Below are 25,424 nucleotides of genomic sequence, written 5' to 3' on the forward strand. Positions count from 1 at the left end.
TTTGGGGCCTGGCGGGAGGGCTCTAGGGTGTGTTTGGCCCCACTAGCACACTCCTGATCTGGGGGACCCCAACAGCAAGCTAACCTACCGGTTGGAGCGTCTGCCCCTTAGTGGTCAGTGCATGTCATGGCTACTGGTCATACAGTCTAATGATCAGAGGGACAATTAGCATATTAGGCTTTTATACACTGAGTGGCCAGATTATTATGATCTCTGAACACATAATAATCTGGTCACTCAGTGTATATCCTATATAATAAAAGGCTAATATGCAAATTGTCCCCTCGACCAGGAGTTCGACCAGCAGGCAGGCCGGCCAACCACCCATGTCCCCTCCCCCTGGCCAGGCTGGCTGGACCCCACCCATGCACGAATTCATGCACCGGGCCTCTAATATATAAATATATATGAAGATTTGTGCAATAGGCCTTCCTTCCCCTGGCTGCCGGCACCAGTTTTCCTCTGGCACCCAGGACCCAGACCTTCGCTCTGGCTGCTGCCTTCCATCTTCGCTCCAGCTGGAGCCTTCAGTCTTTGTTCCAGCCAGAGCACCATTCCTATAGCTCCCTCTGCCCCCCGTCCTCCCCTTCATAGCAGGCGTGCCGCCCTGCCCGGCCACTCTGCGCCTGCATACGTGCTGCCCAGAGGCCTGGAGCGGCTGGGGGCAGGGCCTCCGCCATCTTTGTCAGGTTAATTTGCATACTCACTCCTGGTTGGCTGACAGGCATTGTAAAATGATGGTCAATTTGCATATTTATCTTCTATTAGTATAGAAATGACACCGTTGCTACAATTAAGATAAGGAATTAAAATACCACTCCCAAGTTTTCTTCCAGTCCCTTTGGAAACTCTCCCTGTAGTAGATTTCATTTATTTCCTAAGAGATAATTGTCTGTTGTTTGCTTTTCTTGTGATGCTTTTGGTTTTGATATCAAGAGTATTAACAGAGAATGACTTGGGAAGTGTTCCCTCCTATGTTTTGCAAGAGTTTGTGAAGAACTGGTGTTAATTCTTTTTTAAACACCTGGTAGAGTTCACCAATAAAGCTATCCTGGGCTTTTCCATTTGGGAAGATTTAAATTATTCAGTCTCTCTACTTGTTTGGTCTATTTATATTTTTTTCTACCTTGTTGTGTCAGTGTCACCAGTTTTGTATCTGTCTATGAATGTGCCCAGTTCATATAAATTATCTTATTTGTTGGCATAGAATTGTGCATAGGATTCCTCTATAATCCTCTTTATTTGTGTTGTGTTGTAGTAATTTTAGTAATTTGAGTTCTCTATTTTTTTTTCTTGGTCAGTCTAGGTAAAGTTTTATCTATTTTGCAGATCTTCTCAAAGCACCAACTTTTGGTCATATTGATTTGCTCTATTTGTTTTTCTATTTTCAATTTTTTTCATTTCCATTCTAATCTTTTTTTTTTTCTACTTTTGGGGGATTTACTTACACTTCCTTTTCTAAGGTGGGAAGTTTCTTAAAGTGGAAAAAACCTAATGGCTATTGATTTGAGATTTTTAATGTAGCCATTTAAAGATATAAATTTCCCTTTAGACAGAGAAACTGCATTCCATAAATTTTGGTATGTTTTCATTTTAATTTATCTCAAAGTACTTTCTAATTTCCCTAGTGATTTATTTATTTGATCTATTGATGTTTTAGGGCTGCATTTTGAAATTTCAAAATATTTATGATTTTCCCAAATTTCTGTTAATGATTTCTAATTTATTCCATTGTGGTCAATTAACAGATGTAGTATGATTTTGATCATTTTAAATTTACTGATGCTTGTTTGTGGTCTAGTATATGATTCATTCCAAAGAATGTTCCATGTGCACTTGAGAAAAATGTATATTGTTAGGTGGAGAGTTCTATAGATATGTGTCAGATCTAGTTGTTTATAGAGTTTTCTATTTCCTTGTTGATATTCTGACTAGGTGTTTTATCCATTTTTGAAAATGGAGGATTGAAAGTTCCAACTAATATTGTTGAATTGTCTATTTCTCTCTTCAGTTCTCCCAGCTTTTGCTTTTGTGTCTTTGGGCTCTGTTGCTAGGTGCCTTATGTTATAACTAGTGGCCTGGTGCATGGATTCGTGCACATTAAAAGGAAAATAATTAGAATAAATATTTTAATATCGCTATTCGCCCTTTCTCTATAATAGAAGTATCAACCAAATTCATGATCGGCAATGACAGATTGAAACACATGCATGTGATTGGCACCAGCAAGAGGTTTATATGTATCGTGCATGTGTGAGTCAATTTAGCCTTTTATATATATAGAATATACTTGCTTAATTAGACCTGCTTTCTGATGTAGCTAAACTTTTTCCAGCCCAGTGAAGCACCCCAACTTCTCTTTCAGGTAATTGTCAGCAACACAGCAGTAAATATCAACATGAAGAGATTATTATTGTAGATCATGCAGGGAGAACAAAGGGTAACATATTTAACTGCAGCAGTGTTTGACTATATTCTGTGCAGTGAGAAAACCTGAAGTCATTTTCAAGGTTCATCATTTCTTACTTCTTTTCAGTCGGGTCAAGTTTCTAAACTTTCTAAATCTCCATTTTCTGGCTAATGAAAAGAAAATAGGATTCTACCGAATCACTTATTTCCTACTCCAGACTTCTGTGAGGATCAAATGAGATGAGGCACTGGAAAACGCTTCACAGACATTTGGTTAAAGTGTAAAATGTTTGCACCTGGCTATAAAGCAAGTCATGCTCCTGGGCTGAAGAAACTCCAAGGAGGCTAGTCACTAGGGAGAGGAAGCCAGGCATCGCTGCATGACATCATTACCTGGCACCCACAGCGACCATTTCTGGGCTGGGCTGTGGGCTACATTTTGCACCATGGGGTCTTGGCAACATTGGCTGCGATTTGGTGGGGTGTCGCTCCGGGGTGGTGGCAGGGCCTGTGTCCCACTTGGGGGAAGCCGAGTGTTGGTTTGTTGACGCCAGGTCTATGGGGCCATTTCTTTGTAAATGGCTAGTGCACATCATGGCAGCTCCTGCATTTAGATTTTTTCTATCTTGTTGTGTCAGTGTCACCAGTTTTGTGGTGGTCAGTGCACATCATAGTAACTGGTCAGATGGTTGGAGGGACACTTAGCACATTAGCCTTTTATATATATAGATTGTTGTATCTTCCTGATGAATCACTCCCTTTATCATTAAAAAATGTCCTTTGCCTATAGTGACAACTTTGTTTCTTAAAGCCCATTTTGTCTAATATTGTATGGCCACTCAAACTCTCTTTGAATTACTATTTACACAGTATATCTTTTTTCATCCTTTTACTCTCACCTATTTGTGTCTTTAGTAGTTTGCAGAGGTGGATCATGGTAGTTTTGGTTTTCTTTTTTAATCCATTTTGCCATCTGTGCTTTTTGTTTGAAGTGTTTAATCCATTTACATTTAATGAAACTTCTGATAAGGTAGGATTATGTCTGCCATTTTGCTATTTGTTTTCTGTTTGCCTTATACCTCCCCTTATTCCTTCATTACTGCCTTCACTTCTGTTAGTTATTTCTAGTGTAATATTTTAGTTCCTGTCTTTTTTTTTTTTACTATAATTAAGTTATTTTCTTAGTGATTAATGTGTATTGATGTGGATCTCTTTGAGTCTATCCTACTTGAAGCTCATTGAATTTCTCACATGCATTTTAATGTTTTTCACCAAAGTGGGAAAGTTTTTGGCCACTACTTTTTACACTGTTTTCTGCCCCTTTCTTTTCTAGGACCCATGTTATGTATATGTTGGTATACATGCATGTCTCTGGACAGATCTCTAGAGCGCTGTTCATTTTTCTTCTTTTTTTTTCTTTTGTTCTGCAGCCTGAATAATCTCAACTGACTTCAGATTCACCGATTGCTTCTTTTCCCAGCTCAAACCTGCTTTTGAACACCTGTAATGAATTTTTTTTTGTATGGTTGTACTTTTCAATGCCATTCTTCTCATTTAGTTCTGTAAGCACACTTTAAAGAACTGGAGTTAAAGTCTGTGTGTGTACTAAGTCCAATACCTGGGCTTCCTCAGGGACCATTTCTATTGACTGCCTCTTCCCTCTATGGCCATACTTTCTTTGCATATCCCATAATTTGTGTTAAAAATGGGAAGATTTTAATGATATAATGGGCCAACTTTGGAAATCAGATACTTGCCCCTCTCCAGGGTTTATTATTGTAGCTATTTAGTGACTCTCCTGAGTTAATTCTGTAAAACCTGTATTCTTTGTTATGTGTGGCCACTGAAGTCTCTGTTCAGTTACCTTAGTGGTCAACTGATCACATAGAGATTTTCTAAATAATCTGGAACAAGTAAGTCTCCTAGTCTTTGCCCAGGGACTGTGTTGTGAGTGTGTGTGTGTGTGTGTGTGTGTGTGTGTGTGTGTGTGTGATGCCTTCATGCTCAGGAAGGAGGTTACAGGTCTGCCTTAGTCATCACTTCTTGCTTGTGAAGACCCTCCAAGTCAGACAGAGGTGAAAGCTGAGGGAATTCAGGTCTCCCCTGGGCACACACATAGCCCTACACATGTGTGGCCCTCTATATTTGTTTTTAAGAAATTTATCTTTACCCCTTTCCCCCATTGGCTCCCTCCACCCTATAATCCTCCCCCCCCCCCCCCCACACACACACACATCGCCCAGGCTTTCAACACAATATTGTCTGTGTCTGTTGTGGCCTTCTATACTCTTAGAACTCTGTTGAAGGTTTTCAAAACCTATGTACATCTCAATTACGAGGAGCAACCTTTTGGGTTAGTATTAGATGACATGCTGAGTTGAGCCAACGATGGCCACACCTGGTTTATTTTTGTGTGGCCTTTGAGCTAAGAATGCTTTATATATTTCCTAAGAGTTGGGGAAAAGGCAAAGAAGAAAATGCATCAGAGGCCCTGCATGGCTTGCAGAGCCTGAATATTTACTGTCCGACACTTTACAGAAAGTCTGCCCGACAGAGTCATGGACTCAAACAGCCGATGGTTGCTAGGACAGTCAACACAAACAAGATGACAGAACCAAAGGGACAAGAACACTTGAAATATGATTACTTCACTTTAATGCTCCAGGCATTTTAAACATTCATAACATCACCTTATTTCAGAAGTCATTTCCTCTTAGGTACAGAGTCCGTGTACCTCTGAATTTTCTTCACGGCTCCCACATGCTGTGGGACCACTCAGGGGCCTTGTCTTCTCCAGTAGAGTCCCCCCGCCCCGCCCCCACCACCACATGCACCGCAGCCTGACAGTGCCAACAGTTAAACACACTTTGTAGCTTCACTCCCCTGTGGGTGCTGTGGATCCCGTACCTTCCCAGCACTACCGCTCACTCCAAGTCTGTGATAAACATCCAAGGCGCTGGGGAAATATCGTGTCCGCGGCAAGTATGCCAGCACCTGCTCCACTGTACCACACAGACACTGAGGCACTTGCATGTTCTGGGTAAAACTGAGCTTTAAATACCACAGGAGTTAAGTGTGAGGAAAGGGGCTTTTTTCTCAAGAATTAATAACCTTAATGCCTATTTAACAGATTTATAAATTCCTGACTGTTTACATTCTTTGCCAAGTATTCACAGACTGTGTAAGTGGATGAAGGCATGTTTGACAAGAAGCAAAGAGAACTGCTTAGACAGCACTGGTAGCATGAATACACATGTCAACACCTGGTCCTTCTGAAAGGAATGCCTGTTCTTCCAAAAGGAACTTTTTAAAAGCCCTACTGGATTCTTTCCAGGTAACAAGAACGTGTTTTCCCTTCCTCCTCAAGCAGCGGTTCCAGGCATCGTGGAGCGCAATGCTGCCTGAGGTTCTGATTCAATCGCCGGGGTGGATGGAGGGGCACAGTGTGGAGCCCAACCCTGTCAGGAGTGGTTCCAGCACACAGCCAGCGTTAGGAGTCTTGGTACAGAAGGCTCCTGAGTCTTCCTAATCTCACTTGTCCTCACTAAAGCCCGTGAGGTAGTCCCAGGTCTGGCAACAATCTCTTCTGTGAGACAAGAAACTAAGGCACAGAGAGGTTACAGCTCATCCAACACTGAGCAGCCAATGGCAGAGCCAAGACTGGAGTCGACATCTCCAAAGAATAGCGCCTCCTCCCCTGCAACTGGTGACATGGACACGCACAGGAAGACTGACTGGGCAGCGAGGCAGGACCACCTGTGCCAGGACAGCACGGAGGGGATGGAACAGTTCCGAGGCAACCACCCCCTGATCAGAAGTAAAGATAAATAGACGTTTATTTGAAAACACGTGAGGAATGAGGTATCATTTTCTTTTTAGAGCCTCACTTCCCTCATACATATGCTACTGATTCAGGTTTCTTAGAAAATCCATCAAGAGCCACAGACTTCCTAATATTGCATTCTTAGCTCTGTCACTGTAGCAGCTGGAAAACTCTCAAAACATTCCTGTAACTTAGGACCAAAAGGTCATTACACATCTGTGTTCACATGGGACAGCCCTACAAACCTTCCACACTTTCCGCATTACCAGCTCGCAGAACCCAGGACCCCATGCTTTCTAAATGGGTGTGCACCTGGCCACGCGCTAAGTCTCCAACATCAACCCAGCAGCCACGCAGGGCCTCCAGGAGCGACTTTAACCACTGACAGGTTCATTGTGCTCTGCATGCAAACTTCACGAGCTGTCCTCTGAGCAATCACAACATTATAATTCCAATTCCCCATGCAAGCTCACCCAGCCGGGTCTTTCTCCTCTCCACCCAACATCACACCTTCACATCCTCTGCCCACATGTAAGCTCCCACATCTCATCATATTTTAGGAACAGTTGCTTTTTCTTCTCTTTTTAAAAACGTCTTCCCAACCTGGCCGGTTTGGCTCAGTAGATAGAGCATCGGCCTGCGAACTGAAGGGTCCCGGGTTCAATGCTGTTCAAGGGCACATGCCTGAGTTGTGGGCTCGATCCCCTGTGGGGTATGTGCAGGAGGCAGCCAATCAATGATTCTCTCTCATCATTGATGTTTTTCTCTCTTTCCCTTCTTCTCTGAAATAAAAAATAGTTTTAAAAAGTCTTCCTGACTGCAGACCTGCTTTTTTTGTGTGCAAGGAGGACGAGTAACGGAGCGCGCGCACACACACACACACACACACACACACACACACACACACACACACGAAGGAAGCACACACCACGTTCCGAGGAGGAGGGGCCTTGTCCGTGGGTCTGCTGGGATCCAGCGCTCTAAGAAGGGCCCGCTCACTCAGCTCAGCGAACACACGTGGCATCTTGTTCTTCCCACTGCGAGTGCCGTGGCCTCCTGAAAAGCCTTGGAGAATACTCCCGGTCCAGTCAGTGAAAACCACACCACACCTAATAGGACACAACTGCTGACCTACAAGATGCCGTGTGAAGTTCTAAAACCACATCTTTTTCATTTTGGGAGACGCTCCCATTCAGGCACAGGCACTCACTGAGAGCTTCTCCCAGAGGCAGAGCCTCCTCGCTGGAACAACACCCCCTCCTGCTCCTACAGCAGGTGCTGGGAGAGAAGGAGATGGTGGGAGCTCCCTGCGTCAGGGGCAGGACCACCTGGGGGGAGGGGAATTCTGCCTTCTCCTGACCCCCAGGAACTTCGCAAAAGTGCATGAATTCCAGTTCAAACAAAGATAACAGATCCATCATATTTCAAGGACACCCAACTACGAAGTCAAGCAAGGCATTGTCTTTTTTCCCTCATGCTTTTTGATGCTTGCAGGCTTGTGGCAAACTTGCTGCTCGGTTTCTAAAACATGCAGAGAGCAGACTGGCAGCAGCGTTTGCTATATTGGTGCCCAGCCCACACCCACCCCGACCGACCGGTGACTGACCCAGTGCCCTCAGGAACGGGATGAGGACAGCACCCTGCCCTGCGAGGCAGTGCACAGCACAGAACTGAGGGCTGCATGCATGCCGGTCCAGATTCTCACAGGCAGAGTGTCAGGGGAGATGAGCAGGGACACACGGCGACCTCCCAAATGCTCTAGCATCAGCCCCCGCATGGACAGAGGTTGCAGCTGGGCACGGAGCTAAGGCACGAGGGCTGCAGCAGACGGAGACAGCACGCGTGGGTCTGTGGCCCCGGGAGGAGAGGCGCTGCTTTCACACAGCCTTAGCATAGAAACCCGCTGCTTTCAAGGACGAGGACAGAAAACAACCAAATCCCCGCGTTTCCCCTAGAAGAACGTTTTCCTCTCCCCTCGGGGAAACTCGTTGCAGTTTTCAAGTCTGGGTAGCGGTGCAGAGAGCTCCACCGGGAGCCCCTTGGGGTCACCTTCGCTCTCGCACTCTCTCCTCCATCACAGCCTTGCGAGCTGCCTCTTTCTCACTGTGGCTTCACGTGGAGCCCTGGGCGTCTCTCCTGGAGCAGGACCCCCGTGTCTCCCGGTCATAGCCTGATGAACGCAGCCGGCTGGCTTTGCTGCTGCTCGGCGTCGGGGGGCGGGAAGACGCTGGATATGGCTATGTCCACGATGCCCTGACACAGTTCCGCATAGAGCTTCCTGAAATGGGTTCAAAAATATGTTACCGAGGAAGTTCATCAAAGTGCAAGCGAGAAACCAAAGTCTTTTTCACCAGGATCTGCCCTGGAAATCCCATCCCCTGACCACATTCATACAACTGGCCTCCGCTGTCCACACAAACACGGCAGGAGGCGCCGTGGAAAGACGAAGCATCTGGAAGGCCTCGCAGGTGCACCGACAGAGAACCCCACTCTGACATGAACCGCAGGGGAGATGGCAATTCCAGTAGAGGGTATGGGCCTCCTGCTGTCTGTGCTGGGGACACGGAGGGCAGGCCTCCCCATGTAAAGCACCCCCTCCTTGTGGTTCAGGGGACTTTAGGAAAGACTCCCCAGGAGTGTCAGCTGAGCTGAGGCCAGGGGAATGAATGAAGTCAGAGAATGGGGACAGGGTAGGAAAGAGGATGGAGGAGGCCAAAGATAGGGACAAAGACTCGGAGGAGGGAGGGAGGGGAGAGGGAGAGGGAGAGTGAGCTGGGTGGGAGAAGAGGTAGCACAATGAAAGGAGGAGCAGGGAGAGAGCCGGGGCGTTGGGGAGGTGGATCAGTGCAGGTTGGTGCTGCAGACAAGGCACTGGCCCAGCCACATTGGGCCCAGAGGCCACGTCCAGGCTCTGGACTTAATCCAGGCAATGGAAGCACCAAAGCAGAAAAGCTAAGGAGGCAAACTTCAGAACAGCAATGAGGCCCTCCACCCCTGCTATTCCCTATAGGATGCCTGCCTGTTTCATGGGGCAGCTCACGAGGCTGAGACTATCCCTCAGGACTGGCTCTAATGCAGGGTAAACCAGCAATGGGTGGTCCCGAGAGAAAACTCACTTCTGATTATGCTCTGGGCCACCCGACTAGGAAACCAGAGGTCTTTACTTTTCTGCTTCCCAATTTCCACCAGGAGAAAGCCTCACCATCTGGTTCTCCCCTCCCAATGCAATGGCATCCCTGCCGTCACCCTCCTCAACACAGGGCTTTCTCCCCGCACCCTATTCCTTTTCACTGCCCTGAGGTTCTGTGTTGCGAACCACACAGCCTCCCGGCTATAAGGAACAGTGACAGGAGACGTGTGAGGCGTGATGGTTGTTATTAAAATTGGGGCTTGGCCCATCCCCTGCCCCTGGCCTCTCAGGGTGGCCCGGGTCCCTCGTGGCTTCCAGGCCACCTTACTGTAAGCCCCACCCCCAGTCCAGAAGTCCTCCCCTCTCAAAGCCATGCACCTAAACCACAGAACCTACTGGCGGTCTATTGCAGACTTGTAACAATAGGACCCCACAGTAGTTATTCAGGCAGTGTCTGTCCGTCTCTCTCCTGCAGCGGACCGCCCTTGAGCAGACTCATCTTTGCGGGACTTCCTGCTGACCCTTCAGAAGATCTGTTTCTCCAGGATGTGGACATGGAGGACAGTGGATCTCGGAAGGACAGACGCCTTTAAGGATCGAGTCCAATGCCTTTCCCTCACATGTGCGGCGTTCCCCGGAGCAGTCCTGACCGGCTCCGTCATTCCTCACTGCATGACACCAATGCCACCTGCCGTCGCTTCCCCCAAAGCAACAGGAGCTCCCCCGGAGGGCAGGTTCTGCCCACCTGCTCCTCCCAGAGCCTGGCAACGAGCAAGGTTCCGCTGGTGCGTGCCCCTTCCTGAAGGCTCCCCCTCCTCCCTGGGCACACGCCACACCCCTCAGTCCCAGCTCCAGCTCCACTGCATCTCCCATGCTTCTCCGACCACTTGCTGCCCAAGGGGCCCGACCTTCTTGGTCGTCACCGTCTCTGCTCCAGGACCCCGCTCCCTCATCTCCTCCCACTCGTCTCCCCCGCAGTCTCTAGCTGTGTTTGAAACTCTCCCTGCAGCAACCACCCGCCTGAGCAGTCTAACCGCTCAACACACATGGGGAAACGGGAAAGGCAACGCCTCCGCAAAGCCCCTGCCAGCAGGGTCCCCAGGGACTCCTGTCCTGCCACTTCCTCCCTGCCAGCGGCCAAGGGCCACGGGAGCCACGACCTTGCTGAGATAGGTCATCCCAACTTCCACCTGTCACAGCCCAGTGGTGTGAGGCTTACTGAGCACAAGCGGGGGCGCCGTTGACCTCGATGAGCCAGACCTTCAGCTCCTCGTCCACCATGAAGTCGAAGCCAAACAGCTGGAAGCTCTGGTAAGGGAGGTGCCGGGTGCTGATGGCGGGCTCCACGCTCAAGAGGCAGCTCCTGTGGGCAGAGGAAGAGCTTGCTGAGAGCGGGTGCGAGGGCGAAGGGACCGGAGATGGGCTAAAGGACTGCCCATGAAATGTGCTGCCATAAATCAGCTTTGACTTCATCCTCTCCTTTCAAGTTGTTATTAACAGATTATTCAAGACAATGCTACTTATCCAGCAACTTGTTAGAAGACCTGTAACCACGCGTGTCTTTACAAAAACAGGCTGCTTTCCCAGCTCCGAGCTGTCACCCTGGCCCCTGGAAAGGTGGGTCCCTCCCACAGGACGGCTGCTGCCACATTTTGTTTATAATAAGTAAAACACTTTCATGTAGGTTTTCCAGAGAAAAGAAGTGGGCCAATGGTCAACCAGTGAGGGGAAGAATTGGCACAAAAACTATTGGCCTCATTCGTTTCTTTCTTTTTTTTTTTTCTCATTCGTTTCTTTTGCTTGTTCCAGTTCTGCTGCCAAATTGTTACTAATGAAAAGACTGAAGAGCTGCATATATTGAAACTAAATGTGGAAACAGAATAATTATTAGCATCAACTACTGTTTAAAAAAACTGGAAAAACAGAAAAATTGAATATGCACTATAAAACATAAAAATTTGAAAAAATATATAAACGTTGAAAGCGAATCTCAGAAACATAGTGAATAAGTGAGGTCAGAGATCAGGCTGCCGAGGCCAGAATTTTGGTCAATGTTTTAACCTCTTGGAGCTAAGCTTTGATTTCCATAAAGTAGGAGGTAAAGTAATACCTACTCCTGGTGCTGAGATGGTCTAACGAGGAAATTACACAGGAGCTTAAGAATAATAAGCCACTGTCTTCGAATACAGCCATACCAGAATACACAGGCCTTCTGTTTTATGGAGATCTCCCCTAATTTTTCCCTAACTGAAAGTTGGGGCAAATCCCCATCTATAATAATAAAAGCGTAACATACTAATTAGACCGGACAGCCGAACGACCTTCCTGATAACACTTTTGGGCGAAGCCAGGGCTGCGAGGGCTGAGGCAGAATTTCATGCATTGGGCCTCCAGTCTTAGTAATAAAATACGTTATGATAACTCTAAGATGACCATAGATAGCTGTCCTTATACTCAACTGTGCAGTTAGAAGGGAAACTATGCAGGCTTCCCTGGGACAAAAGCCATAATTGAAAAAATAATGACCATGAATATTCCAAGATTCAAGAAGCACTATGAATGTGTACAAAGAAATGTGTACAAAGAAAACTATACGCATCTCATAATAAAATTTATGATATAAAATAAAAATTAATCTTAAAAACAGAGAAAAAAATCATTAAAAGCAATATTAAGATTTCAGTTGACATCTGAGAAGAAAAAAAATGGAAGCCAGAAGATAATGGTGTCACCTTCAGAGTGCTAAAAAAATATTAACTGCTGACCTAGAAATCTGTTTCCGGAGCAAATGTCCTTTAAAAATAAAGACAAATAATGAACAACATAGACTGATGAACAAGAACAGACCCAGAAACAAGAAGGCATGGATCAGACTGTCAGGCCTCAGAGGGAGGGTAGGAGAGGGTGGGGGTAAAGGGGAGAGATCAACCAAAGGAATTGTGTGCAAGCATATGAGCCTAACCAGCGGTTAAGGACAACAGGGGGGTGGGGGCATTTGTGGGGAGGGGTGTGGGATGGGAATGGGGGGATGAGGACAAATATGTGATACCTTAATCAATAAAGAAATTAAAAAAATAAAAAATAAAAATAAAGACAAAATAAATATACTAATAAAAACGAGTCTAAAATACACGGAGTGAGACAGAAACCAAGATGGCGGCAAAGGTAAACAACTAAACCGCCGCCTCACACAACAATTTCAAAACTACAACTAAAAGACAAAACGTCTATCACCCAGAACCACGGGAAAGCTGGCTGAGTGGAAGTTTTACAACTAAGAAGGGAAAGGAGCACAAACGCTGAAAAGCTGAGGTACGGAGGCATGCAAATCAGGCTGGTAGCGGGCAACTGGGCGCACGGCTTTTTTTTCAACCCGAAGGGAGACAAGCTCCTGAGCACTCTGAAATCCAGTTTCTGGGGACATGCGGGGGACCCAGATGCCTATGGGGAGAAGCTGGACTGTCGGCCATCGGGTCGGAAAGTAAGGGTGACTTTTTTGCAGAGGTGCACCCAGCAATCATTGTTTACTGCGCTGGAGCGGGGGACGCGGGGACTTGGAAACGCAGAAAGGCAGAGAAGGCTGGCTGGTAGCCATCGCTGTTTGCCACGCCCTAGCCTAGTGATGCCCTGAGACCCCGCCCCACCCTGAGACCCCGCCCCGCACATTCTACAAACCTGCCCAGGCTCCACACAGCGGCTTTTGCATATAAATGGCCTACCCTGTGGCAGCTTAACCAAATAAACTGCAGCTCCAGTCAGACTGCTCCAAAACCGCCAAACCCCAAGCAAAGAGGAGAAAACTGTAGTTCTTGCTGTAGATCCTGCTGGGTGGCCTCAGACAGTAGCTGACCTGAACCCCATTGGAGATCCAGCAACTAGTGTATCTAGTGGTCTGTGTGAGACGACACCAGATTTCAACTACTCTCATAAGGGACACATTCAACAGCCAGACTCAGTGAGCACCAAAGCCCTACTGGAACGAGTCCTGCCCCATTAACGTGTTGCCAGGACAGCAATTCTTCCGTTATAGACACAGTGGGTCCTCACAGCCAATTGGCCTGGAGGTCAATTCCTCCCAGTGACACCAACAACAATCAAGACTTAACTACAACAAGGCTGTACACACAGTCCACAAAGGGGTGCACCAAGAGTGTCCACCTCAGGTAACTGGAAGGCTGACCCATTGAACCATATAGGACACCGAGCACACAAAGCTACTCTACCAACTCAGGGAAGCAGCGAAAATGGGGAGACAAGGAAACAGATCACAAACAAAAGAAATGGAGGAGAACAAACGACTGGACACAGAGTTCAAAACCACGGTTATAAGGTTTTTCAAGAATTTCCTAGAAAAGGCCAATAAATTTAACGAGACCCTTGAGGATATGAAAAAGGACCAACTAGAAATTAAACATACACTGACTGAAATAAAAAATATTATACAGAGACCCAACAGCAGACTAGAGGAACGAAAGAATCAAGTCAAAGATTTGGAATACAAAGAGGCAAAGGACACTCCTCTGGAGAAGCAAGAAGAGAAGAGAATCCAGAAAGTTGAAGATAGTGTAAGAAGCCTCTGGGACAACTTCAAGCGTGCCAACATCAGAATTATGGGGTGCCAGAAGAAGAGAGAGAGCAAGACACTGAAAATCTATTTGAAGAAATAATGATCGAAAACTTCCCCCACCTGGTGAAAGAAATAGACTTACAAGTCCAGGAAGCACACAGAACCCCAAACAAAAGGAATCCAAAGAGGACCACACCAAGACACATCATAATTAAAATGCCAAGGGCAAAAGACAAAGAGAGAATCTTACAAGCAGCAAGAGAAAAACAGTTACCTACAAGGGAGCACCCATACGATTATCAGCTGATTTCTCAACAGAAACTATGCAGGCCAGATGGGAGTGGCAAGAAATATTCAAAGTGATGAATAGCAAGAACCTACAACCAAGATTACTCTACCCAGCAAAGTTATCATTCAGAATTGAAGGTCAGATAAAGAGCTTCACAGATAAGAAAAAGCTAAAGGAGTTCATCACCACCAAACCAGGATTATATGAAATGCTGAAAGGTATTCTTTAAAAAGAGGAAAAAGTAAAGATAAAAATTATGAACAAATACATATCTATCAACAAGTGAATCTAAAACTCAAGTGAATTAAAAATCTGAGGAACAGAATAAACTGGTGAATAGAATAAAATCAGGGGCATAGAATGGGAGTGGACTGATAATTCTCAGGGGGAAAGGGGTGTCTGTGTGGGGGATACTGGAAGAGACTGGACAAAAATCATACACCTATGGATGAAGACAGCAGGGGGGGAGTAAGGGCAGAGGGGGAGTGGGAACCAGATGGAGGGGAGCTATGGGGGGAAAAAAGGAGAAACAATTGTAATAATCTGAACAATAAAGATTTATTAAATTTAAAAAAAGAAAAGAAAAGAACCACAAAACTATAATCTCTGGAGCATTTGAGATCTTGCTTCCTGGCATGTCATCAATTTTGCTCAAATAAACACAAAAATTGGTTTAAAAAATAAATAAAATAAAATAAAATAAAATACACGGAGCATTAATGACCACCCATGTACTCACATCCATACTTTCAGGCCTCCTCCTTGGGGCCCTCCTGCTTTTTCTCCAGAGAAAATCACTATTTTGAATTTTTTGCTTCTCTCTTTATTTTTACCACATATGTACTGTCCTATAAATAATGTATTTACTAAACTTTGCTTGTTTTTTAGTTTATAGGAATAGAATCAATCTGTATATGTCTTGTATACAGCTTTTATTTTTATTTTATTTTTGTGATTGACATTATGTTTGTATAATTCCAGTGAAAACACCCCTCAGGAATAAGAGAAATAAAGACTTTTTCAGATGATGGAACATTAAGAGGACTTATCACCAGCAGAACGGCTCTAAAAGAAATGACAAAGTCTGAAGGGAAATGATACCAGAGAGAAATCTGGAACCTCAGGACTAAAGGAAGAGAAAAAAAAAAGGCAAATATCTGGGTGAATAAAAATGTTTTTTCTTATTTTATATTTAAATGTGTTTCTTATAGACAGCATCCAGTTTGGCCTTATATTTTTAAAAAACCAAACTTGACTATCTACATAACAAAATGTAATTAATGGTTGATGCCCAAAATTATAACATTATGTGGTAGAGATTTCAATGTACATGGATGTAATACACATGGCAACTATAACATGGAGAGGGGGAGTCAAATGATCTATAATGTTATGTCTGCATTTTATGTGAAGTGGTGAATTATTAACTCTAAGAAGACTGAAATATGAGACACATATATTTTTTAATCCCTAGACTCATCACTAAAATATAGACAGATAAATAGAGCCAAATATTCAATAGGAAAATTAAAATAGAACTCTGAAAATATTCAAATAATTCTAAAGATATCAGGAAATGGAGACATGAAAGCAAATAAAAACAAAGAAAGAGAGAATATATTGACCAAATAATAAAATGGTAGATATAAATCCAACCAAACCAATAATTACATTAAATTTAAATGGTATAAACACACCAATTAAAAGACAGAGATTATTATATTGGATTCAAAACAAAACAAAACAAAACAAAAAAAAACAACTCTACGTTGTCTATCAGAGTCCACTAGAATAGAATAGAATAGAATAGAATAGAATAGAAATAAAAGAATGGAAAGAAAATACAACTAATCAAAAGAAAGCTGGAGTGACTATATTAATAAAAAATCAACTTTAAAATAAGAAATATTACAGAAATAACGACAGATATTACAAAATAATAAAGTAGTCAATTTTCCCAAAAGAGACAACAATTCTAAATGTATATGCACCTAACAATAAATCTTCAAACTATATAAAACAAAAACTGGTAAAACTAAAAAGAGACATAGCAAAATCCAAACACTTGGGAGACTTTGATTTTTTTCCTCTCTCAATAATAAACAGTGGAACAGGAAAACAACAAGGACATAAAACACGTGAACAGCACTAGCAACCACCTTCACCGAAGTCGCATTTATAGAACACAGCCTAAGCAGAGCAAGTAAATGTTATTCTTAGAGCACACGGAACATTCACAAAGATGGACCATACTCTAGGACATGAAACTAACACATTTTAAAGACACAAAACCATACAAACTATATTCTCTGACTACAATGGAATTATAGTAGAAATCAGTAACAGAAAGATATCTGGAAAAATCCCCTAATATTTGGAAATTAAGCAAAAGTTTCTAATAACACATGAGTCAAATATAAAGTCACAAGAGAAACTAGAAATTATTTTAATAAAATGAAAAAAAACACACAACATAGCAAAATCTGGAGGTATGGCTAATGAGTATTTAGAGGGAAACTGATAGCATTAAATGCTTATATTTTAATTTTTATTATAAAAAAACCTTATCTTTATTGATTTCAGAGAGGAAGGGAAAGAGATAGAAAGAGCAATAATAAGAGAGAATCATTGATTGGCTTCCTTCTGCACGCCCACTACTGGGGATCAAGCATGCCACATGGGCATGTGCCCTTGACCAGAATCGAACCTGGGACCCTTTTGTCCACAGGTTGACGCTCCATCTGCTGAGCCAAACCAGCTATGGCAAATTCTTATATTTTTAAAAAATGAAGTCTCTCAAATCAATGATCTAACCTGTCACAAAGAAACTAGAAAAAAAAAAATTAAACACCTCCCAAAAGCAGAAGGAAATAATAAACAGCATAAATCAAAGAAAACAAAACCAAAAAAATAGAGATAATCAGTCAAGCAAAAAACTGATGTTTTGAGAAGATTAATAAAACTGATAAGCCTTTAGCCAATCCAATCAATCCAAGAAATAAAGAGAGAAGATATAAACTACCACTATAAGGAATGAAAGCAGTGACATCATTAGAGATCCTACAAATATTAAAAGAATAATAAAGAAATATTACGAAAGAATTTTGTCTTTAAATTAGACAACTTAAATGGAATCATTCCTTGAAAGGCACACACTCCCAAAGCTTCTCCAAGACACATATAACTAAAAAGATACACTTAGGTTACCTTATAATATGTTTGATTTGTACTAAGATAGTATTCTCCAGGGTAATGTTCAAAGCACTGGTCAGGTACTGATTGAACTCCTCAAAGAACATTTCATTCCCTTCTTCATACTTCCCATAGTTCTTTGAATATTCCTTTTGAATGCAGTGATTGGTCAAGTGGCAGGTTTTGTCTTGAAAATTATCAACATGATACGGTTCTGATGCAGTCCGCAGCACGCCCTCTCGATAGAGGTAGATATTATACTGGTGATCCACCAAGACCCAGCTTCTGCAAGTCAACAAAAAAGTTACTGAAGTCCTCCGAAGTTCCTTCACATTAAGTATCTATATCATCCCCACTCCTTGCTTTTCTTGGCGGGAAGTAGAGGAAGAAGGTAGGTTCTAAATTATGCAAGGCCGGCCACAACAAGTAGCTGATACAGTGGACTAGCACTGAAATGATCAAACCAAACATGTGACCACCAATGACAAGGGGACTCTGGTCCATTCAAGAGCCAGCATTTTGAAGAGATTGGATGGGTTTGCTTTAAAGGTTGATCTGTGAAACCTCCATTTGCCATGTTTGGTAATTTTAAATAATTTTAAGAGGAAGATTGTCCATCCTAAATCTGACCTGACATAAAGGCAGCTGAGACCAAGTCCTTTCTGAAGAGCCAACAACAAGGCCAAAAGCAGGCGGGGCTGAGGGTCATGCCGCTTTAGAAAGCCTCTCACCTCTTCTTGCCAGGCTCTTTGCTCAGAAAATAAAGTCCACAAACCTGAGATGTGTTCATGAAATCCTCAAAAGGTAGGACATAAATAAAGTCAGGAAATATTATTTGTCAAGGTCACATGATCTGTTGTGTCTGAATTACAAGTTCCTTGTATATCTCTCCCATTGTAAGGCCCATTTGTGTATGTATGTTTGTATTATTATTATTAATTATTTATTTTTAAAAATATATTTTATTGATCTTTTACAGAGAGGAAGGGAGAGGAATAGAGAGTTAGAAACATCGATGAGAGAGAAACATCTATCAGCTGCCTCCTGCACACCCCCCACTGGGGATGTGCCCACAACCAAGGTAGATGCCCTTGACCGGAATCGAACCTGGGATCCTTCAGTCCGCAGGCCGACGCTCTATCCACTGAGCCAAACCAGCTAGGGCTGTATTATTTTTTAATCCTCACCTGGGAATCTGTTTATTGATTTTAGAGAGAGAGAGAAAAAGAGAAACATCAATGTGAGAGGGAAACATCAATTGATTGCCTCTTGTATGTGTCCCAGCCAGGGACGGAACCTGCAACCTAGGCATGTGCCCTGACCAGGAATTGAACCCTCAACCTTTCAGTGTAAGGGAGGGCCAATTGAACCACACCAGGTGCAAGGCCCAGATGTTTATGTCCTTCCCTTTGGATCCACAAGTCATTTTCATTAAAGAAAATAGTAAACGAACAAACAAAAAACCCCACATAATCTTAGTAACATTTTTTAGAAAGAAAATTATTGTAGGAAAAATAGAGAATTAGATACAGAAGCTCAGTTTCATTCAGCTGTGCTCAGTGTTGGTAACGTATTAAACACAGTCAAACACTTCCTCACATTGCACCTCACCCGCCTCCTCACTCACCACTGCATTTCCTTCAGACATGGATGCATTACCTAATGTCGAACTTGCGATGCCCCGGCTCCAGCAGCAGAGGGCGCTCGAGGTATTTCTGGATCACGTGCACCTGGCCCTGGTTGTCTATGAAATCCAGAAGTTCGGCAGCGTCCGAGGAGATGAGGATGCCTTCACCTAACCCATAAAATTAAAACGAAAATTAGTGCAGTCCGTCCCAAGAGGAACCGCTCCCTGCAAAGCCAGGGAGGAAACACTGACAGCAGTAAAACACAGACAGGAGGCTCTGGTCAGCCTCCTCACGCTTCTTTCTCCATCCTTCCCCCATCCAATCTCTCACACTCTCCCCTCCTCCCACCAAAGCACCAGGGTCATTCAACTTTTCCTCCATACAGGGTTGTAAACACTGTCTTGGCCAGCTGCAACCATGAAGTTTCACTTCTAAAGACACTGTAAAGGTCCAAGCACCCTAAGTAAATGCCGCTCTCCCGTGGATCACTGCCTGCTGTGATGGAGATGATGTCCTGCCTGTGACCACGTCAATACCCTATCTTATGGAAACACCAGGAAGGCTAGGGCATAGAAACAAAAGGGCAAGTGGATTCCCTGCAGTTCCATAACAGAAAAAAATTGGCTACATTCGAAGTGTCCATCAACATTAAATAAATGATACAATATCCTTTTTAACAACTTCACTGATATAACTTACATACCATAAAACCCACCTTTTTACAGAGTACAGTTCAATGGTTTTTAGTATATTCCAGCAATTATCACTACAACCTTATTTTAGAACATTTTCATCACCTCCTGAAAACCCTACATCCATTAGCAGTCATTCTCCATTCCTTCCTCACCCCAGCCCCTGACAAACACTAATCTACTATAGATTTATTTGCCTGTTCTAGATGCTTCATATAAATGGAATCATCCAGTATGTAGCCTTTTTGTGTACGGCTTTTTAAATTGAGCATCATGTTTTATTTTTTAAATATATTTTTGCTGATTTCAGAGAGGAAGGGAGAGGGAAAGAGAGACTGAAACATCAATGATGAGAGAGAACCATTGATCGGCTGCCTCCCGCAGGCCCCCCAGTGGGGATTGAGCCCACAACCCAGGCAGAGCATCATGTTTTTAAGGTTCATCCATGTTGTAGTATGTGGCAGTGCTTCATTCCTCTCTATGACAGAATAATATTCCATTGTGTGGATATATTCACATTTTGCTCATTCATTCACCAATCGAAAAACATCTGATTTCTACTGTTGTTTGGCTCTTATGAATAATATTACTAGGAAAATCTGCATAGAAGTTTTGTGTGGACATGTATTTTCAATTCTCTGGGGAATATACCTAGGAGTGGAATAATATAGTAATTTTAACTTTTTAGAAACTACCAAACTGCTTCCCAAAATGGATGCACCATTTTACATTACCCCAATAAATGAGAGTTCCAATTTTTTCATATTCTTACCAACACTTGCTGTCCATCTGTCTTCATAATTATAGCCATTTTAGTGGGTGTAAAGTGGTATCTCATTGTAGTTTTGAGTTGCATTTTTCCTAATGCTTAATAATGTCAAGCATGTTTTCATATTCTTATAGACTGTCTTATCTGTATGCCTTCTTTGGAGAAATTTCTATTTAGATTCTTTGCTCACTTCTTAATTGGGTTGTCTTTTTATTATTGCGTTATGCAAGTTCTTTAAACATTCTGGATGCAGACGCCTCTTAAGAGACATGATTTGCAAGTATCTTTGTCCATTCTAAATAGTTTCATTATTGTATGGATCCCTCAATTTTCTCTTTTAAAACCACAACTGCCTCCCTCCCCATCGCACCCTCCAGACAAGCACTAATCTGTCCTCCATTTCTATAGCTTTGTCACTCCAGAAATGTTATATAAATAGAATTATACACTGTGTGACCTTTAGGAATTGGTGTGTTTTTTTTTTCCACACACAGCATAATTCCCTGCAGGTTCAACCAAGTTGCTGTTTTTAGCAATAGTTCATTCCCTTCTATTGCTGAGTAGTATCCTGTGGGATCGATTCACCAAAGTTTGCTTAATCTTTCACCTTTTGAAGTAATCTGAGTTACTTCCAGTTTGGGGCTATTATGAATAAAGCTTCTGTGAACAATCACACACAGGTTTTACATGGACATATTTTCTTTTCTCTGGGACAAATGCCCCAAGAGTGTGCAACTGGATCGGAGCTTACAGGAAAAGACCTGGCGGGAGAGTACATGTATGAAGATGTACATGCAGAAGCCTCCAGCATGTAGATTAATATTTAAGACTATGTAACTAACTGTGCTAGCTAACCCCAGGATTCAGATGAGAAGAGTCACTCATCTAAATACATCATTAACATCTATCGTACGACTGCACAAAGCACTGGGAACCTAAGGGACAGCAATGCCAACTCACCTTTGGCACCGGAGGATGACTTTGCAATCCAAACATTGCCCTCTCCATCTTCCTTCTTTTTGTTATAAGAAGCCAGGAAGAATTCCCTTTCGTCCGTCCTCGAGCTAGGCATCGGTGGGTGGATTCCATTCTGTGCGGGAGCAGCTGGGGTCTTGAGATTAGTGGGGTAGATCACATAGGACTCAGGGAACCATGAGCAGGACTCAGCCAGTTCTGGGCTTGTCTTGATTAGCCTGGCAGATGACAGAGGGTCAATCACCTGTCACTCTCTTCAGAAAAGCCAGTGCTACCTCCAGAGCTCGTCAAGGAGGCAGCGTGTAACCAGGGGCCAGGGGATGGTCTCCTTATCCCAGTCTTTGCTCTTCCCTCCCTGGACCGATCTGTAATGCACTACAGATCGCACAAAGCTATCCATGCAACCTTAAAGGCATGTGTCAGCTGGGTCAAAAGGGTCCCAATGTCCAGAACCTCGGCTCTTTTTAAATGTATCTCTAACCCTAACGGGTTTTGGCTCAATGGATAGACCATTGGCCTGCGGACTGAAGGGTCCTGTGTTTGATTCTGGTCAAGGGCACATGCTGGGGTTGCAGGCTCAATCCCCAGTGGGGGGCATGCAGGAGGCAGCCAATCAATGATTCTCTCTCTCATCATTGATGTTTCTATTTCTCTCCCCTCTCCCTTCCTCTCTAAAATATATATATATCCTATATAATAAAACCCTAATATGCAAATCAACCAAACGGTGGAACAACCGGTGGAATTACTGGTCACTATGATGCATACTGACCACCAGGGGGCAGATGCTCAATGCAGGAGCTGCCCCTTGGTGGTCAGTGTGCTCCCACAGGGGGAGCACCGCTCTGCCAGAAGCCGGACTTATGGCTGGTGAGTGCAGCGGCTGTAGAGGGAGCCTCTTCTGCCTCCACTGCAGGCGGACAGTAAGGAGTGAGGGGTCCTGGACTGTGTGAGCCATGGACTATGAGAGGGATGTCTGACTGCAGCTTAGGCCCAATCCCCTGGGGTACCGGACTGCGAGAGGGTGCAGGCTGGGCTGAGGGGCCCCCCCGCCCACCCCAGTGCATGAATTTTGTGTACTGGGCTTCTAATATATATATTTCCTTGATCTCCAAGGAAACTTAACTTGAAATAATTCTGAGCCAACACTTTCCTGGCTTCAAGACAGACTAAAAGAGGAATCTTTCTAACGGGACACTAGATGCCAGTGGTCATAACTACACATACCTCCTGCCCCCAAATAACATGACACAACAGAAGATAAAGTCAGACTCTGGGCGAGGCACTTAATAAACAGTAGGGTTTGCAAAGGGCTTCCCACCACATCTACTCTCCAGCTGGTCCCTTGACGGGGAGGCACCAGCATCTCAGTTCATAGATCAGACACTGGGCCACACAAAAGTGAGTACATTTCCCAGCATCACTCAGGTCGTAAGACACAGGCACGATGCAAGTACAGTCCTAACTCTGCATGGTCCTCCCTCCCCAGGGATCAGAGCCAGCCAAGAACCAATCATGGGCCTTCCCTAAGCTGGGCTCATCTTCTATAGAACTGCGAATATTAAGCTTCTGTTAAAATTCACCTGCAAAATCCAGTCTATGCGCAAATGGCAGAAATAATGAAAGAAAATTTAAAATTGAGATTTAAAATAAAGTTATTTTAAAGACAGCAGGATTTGTGCTACTCAAACTTAAAGGAGCAAATACAGTTCTAATTCACTGAATGTTCAACTCTCTCTGCACTGTCCAATAGGGTGGCCACTAGCCATATGTGGCTTCTGAACACTAGAAATATGGCCAGTGTGACACATTTCTTTTTTTTTTTTAATATATTTTATTGATTTTTTACAGAGAGGAAGGGAGAGGGATAGAAAGCTAGAAACATTGATGAGAGAGAAACATCGACCAGCTGCCTCCTGCACACCCCCTACCGGGGATATGCCCGCAACCAATGAACATGCCCTTAACCGGAATCGAACCTGGGACCTTTCAGTCCACAGGCCAACGCTCTATCCACTGAGCCAAACCGGTTTTGGCCAGTGTGACACATTTCAAATGCTCAGAGGAACTGAATTTTAAACTTAGCTTAGTTGTAATTTAAAAACCAAAGCACTGTAAAATATTTGTCCATTAAGCACAACTTCATTGTTGTGGCAGGAGGACATTTCACTTTAACCACTGCAGGGCCTGACGTGCTGTATCGTGGTGTGCACGCCAGGCGCACTGCCACATCACCATAAACACATCACTGTTCCACTCAGGGACAATGGGCTGACTCAGTCCATGTGGGCTTTCCCCATGCAATAATGAAACATTGTGATGTGTTTATTATGCAGACAGCATGCATTACAGTGATAGCTAGATAAATCATAATTGGTAACTAAAGTAAAATGTAACATTTGTCTAGTTAAAAAAATAAATACGGACAATTTTAAAATTTAAAATGAAGTTAAACTATAGATGCAACAGAACTGAATAGGGACACAGAAGCTAGAACTACAACCAGAACAGTAAGCGGGGGGAAGGTGGGGAAGGAAAGAGCAGAAGGTATGACACAAATTTTACAATGAATGACAATTGCAATTTGTTGTAGCAGAGACATTTTTGTACATGAGACATTTTTAGCAAATACATAATGAAGTTGATCTTCCTCTGAACAGTCAAAAAAGAATCAATGAAATTAGTGGCTGAAATTAAAATTAAATATTCAACAAAATAATGCAAACAAATGTTTAACAGAATCTGTGCTTATAACTTCGGTCAGCTATAAAATGACTTGGATTCTACACAAAAAGGAAAAGCACTTCAGATAAAAATGTGGTAATAGAAATTATTTTGAAATAAGACTAAACAACATATTTTACAGAAAGTGAACAATCTTTAGTTAAGCCAGTTAAGTAACTGCCCACAGAGTATAAAACATTTTTAACAATAAAGATTGATTCAAAACTTGAAAATTAAAAAATATACATATATTTTTAGCTTTCAATAAGCGGTGTGACATAAGCGACTGCCCAATTACCACTGTGGGTCTGTTTCCTCAAAGGATTTACAAATATATGGAAAAAAATTTGTCAAACTGAAGCCTAAAAATATCAAGCTCGCCGTGTAGCTCATTTTTAATCATTTACATCTGTCAAAGATGAGTTCCACCTACAAGCGAAAAATCAGTGTCTGTCACGACAGACAGTGCTCCAGCTGGCTTGAGTTAAAATTTGGATTTACTGGGATTTTAAGACTGAATTTCCTTTATTACTGCATTCTACTGTCTGATACATGTTGGGAACATCTGCACTGTTTTCTGAAGCCCACTCCATGGAAAGTATCAGGGGTACAGCCCTTACACTGGTTCAGTATGTGCTTCTCACACTACCGTGACTCACCAGTACAGACCTGTTGCAAGAAACAGAAGGCAGTGTTTAATGGTGCTGTGTTCTTTGCCAGGGACGGTCAGAGGGAAGAGTTTTGTAAAGTCTTAGTGCACAGTTAAAACACTAAATAAAAGGAATTTCTTGAAATAAAAGGAATGCTTACTAAAACATTTTTTAAAAATATATTTTTATTGATTTCAGAGAGGAAGGGGGAGAGGGAGAGAGAGAAAAACATCAATGATGAGAGAGAATCATTGACTGCTTGCCTCCTGCATGCCTCCTACTGGGGATCAAGCCTGCAACCCAGGCATGTGCCCTTGACTGGAATCGAACCCGGGACCCTTCAGTCTGCAGGCCAATGCTCTATCCACTGAGCCAAACCGGCTAGGGCTAAATATTTATTTTCAATAATTCATTATTTCACCCAATAACCAAAGGTTAAAAAATGGCAGTGTGATTCTCACACAGCTACAAACAAGCTAATTTTAAAGTTCAGAAGGGAAAAGAAAACTTTATTTATGACCCAACCAGATAGGTATGAGAATTTATGTTGGAATTTTACAATACAAGTCAAAAATA

The 25,424-nt window shown here is 43.3% G+C and overlaps 1 protein-coding gene across 1 annotated transcript in view; it reads right to left on the reverse strand.

The window, feature by feature from the left end:
- Positions 1–4,962: 4,962 nt before the first annotated feature.
- TTL (tubulin tyrosine ligase) overlaps positions 4,963–25,424 on the reverse strand; it is a 28,660-nt gene continuing 8,198 nt past the window's right edge. Inside the window, exons 3-7 of the mRNA XM_079792837.1 lie at positions 21,460–21,692; positions 19,070–19,205; positions 17,426–17,695; positions 10,582–10,725; positions 4,963–8,510 (exon numbers count right to left, since the gene is read on the reverse strand). Coding sequence (XP_079648963.1) covers positions 8,396–8,510; positions 10,582–10,725; positions 17,426–17,695; positions 19,070–19,205; positions 21,460–21,692 — 898 coding nt within the window. The 3' untranslated portion in view covers positions 4,963–8,395. The remainder of the gene's footprint in view (positions 8,511–10,581; positions 10,726–17,425; positions 17,696–19,069; positions 19,206–21,459; positions 21,693–25,424) is intronic.

This window comes from Cnephaeus nilssonii (assembly GCF_951640355.1).
Source record: "Cnephaeus nilssonii genome assembly, chromosome: 15".
Classification (NCBI taxonomy): Eukaryota; Metazoa; Chordata; class Mammalia; order Chiroptera; family Vespertilionidae; genus Cnephaeus; species Cnephaeus nilssonii.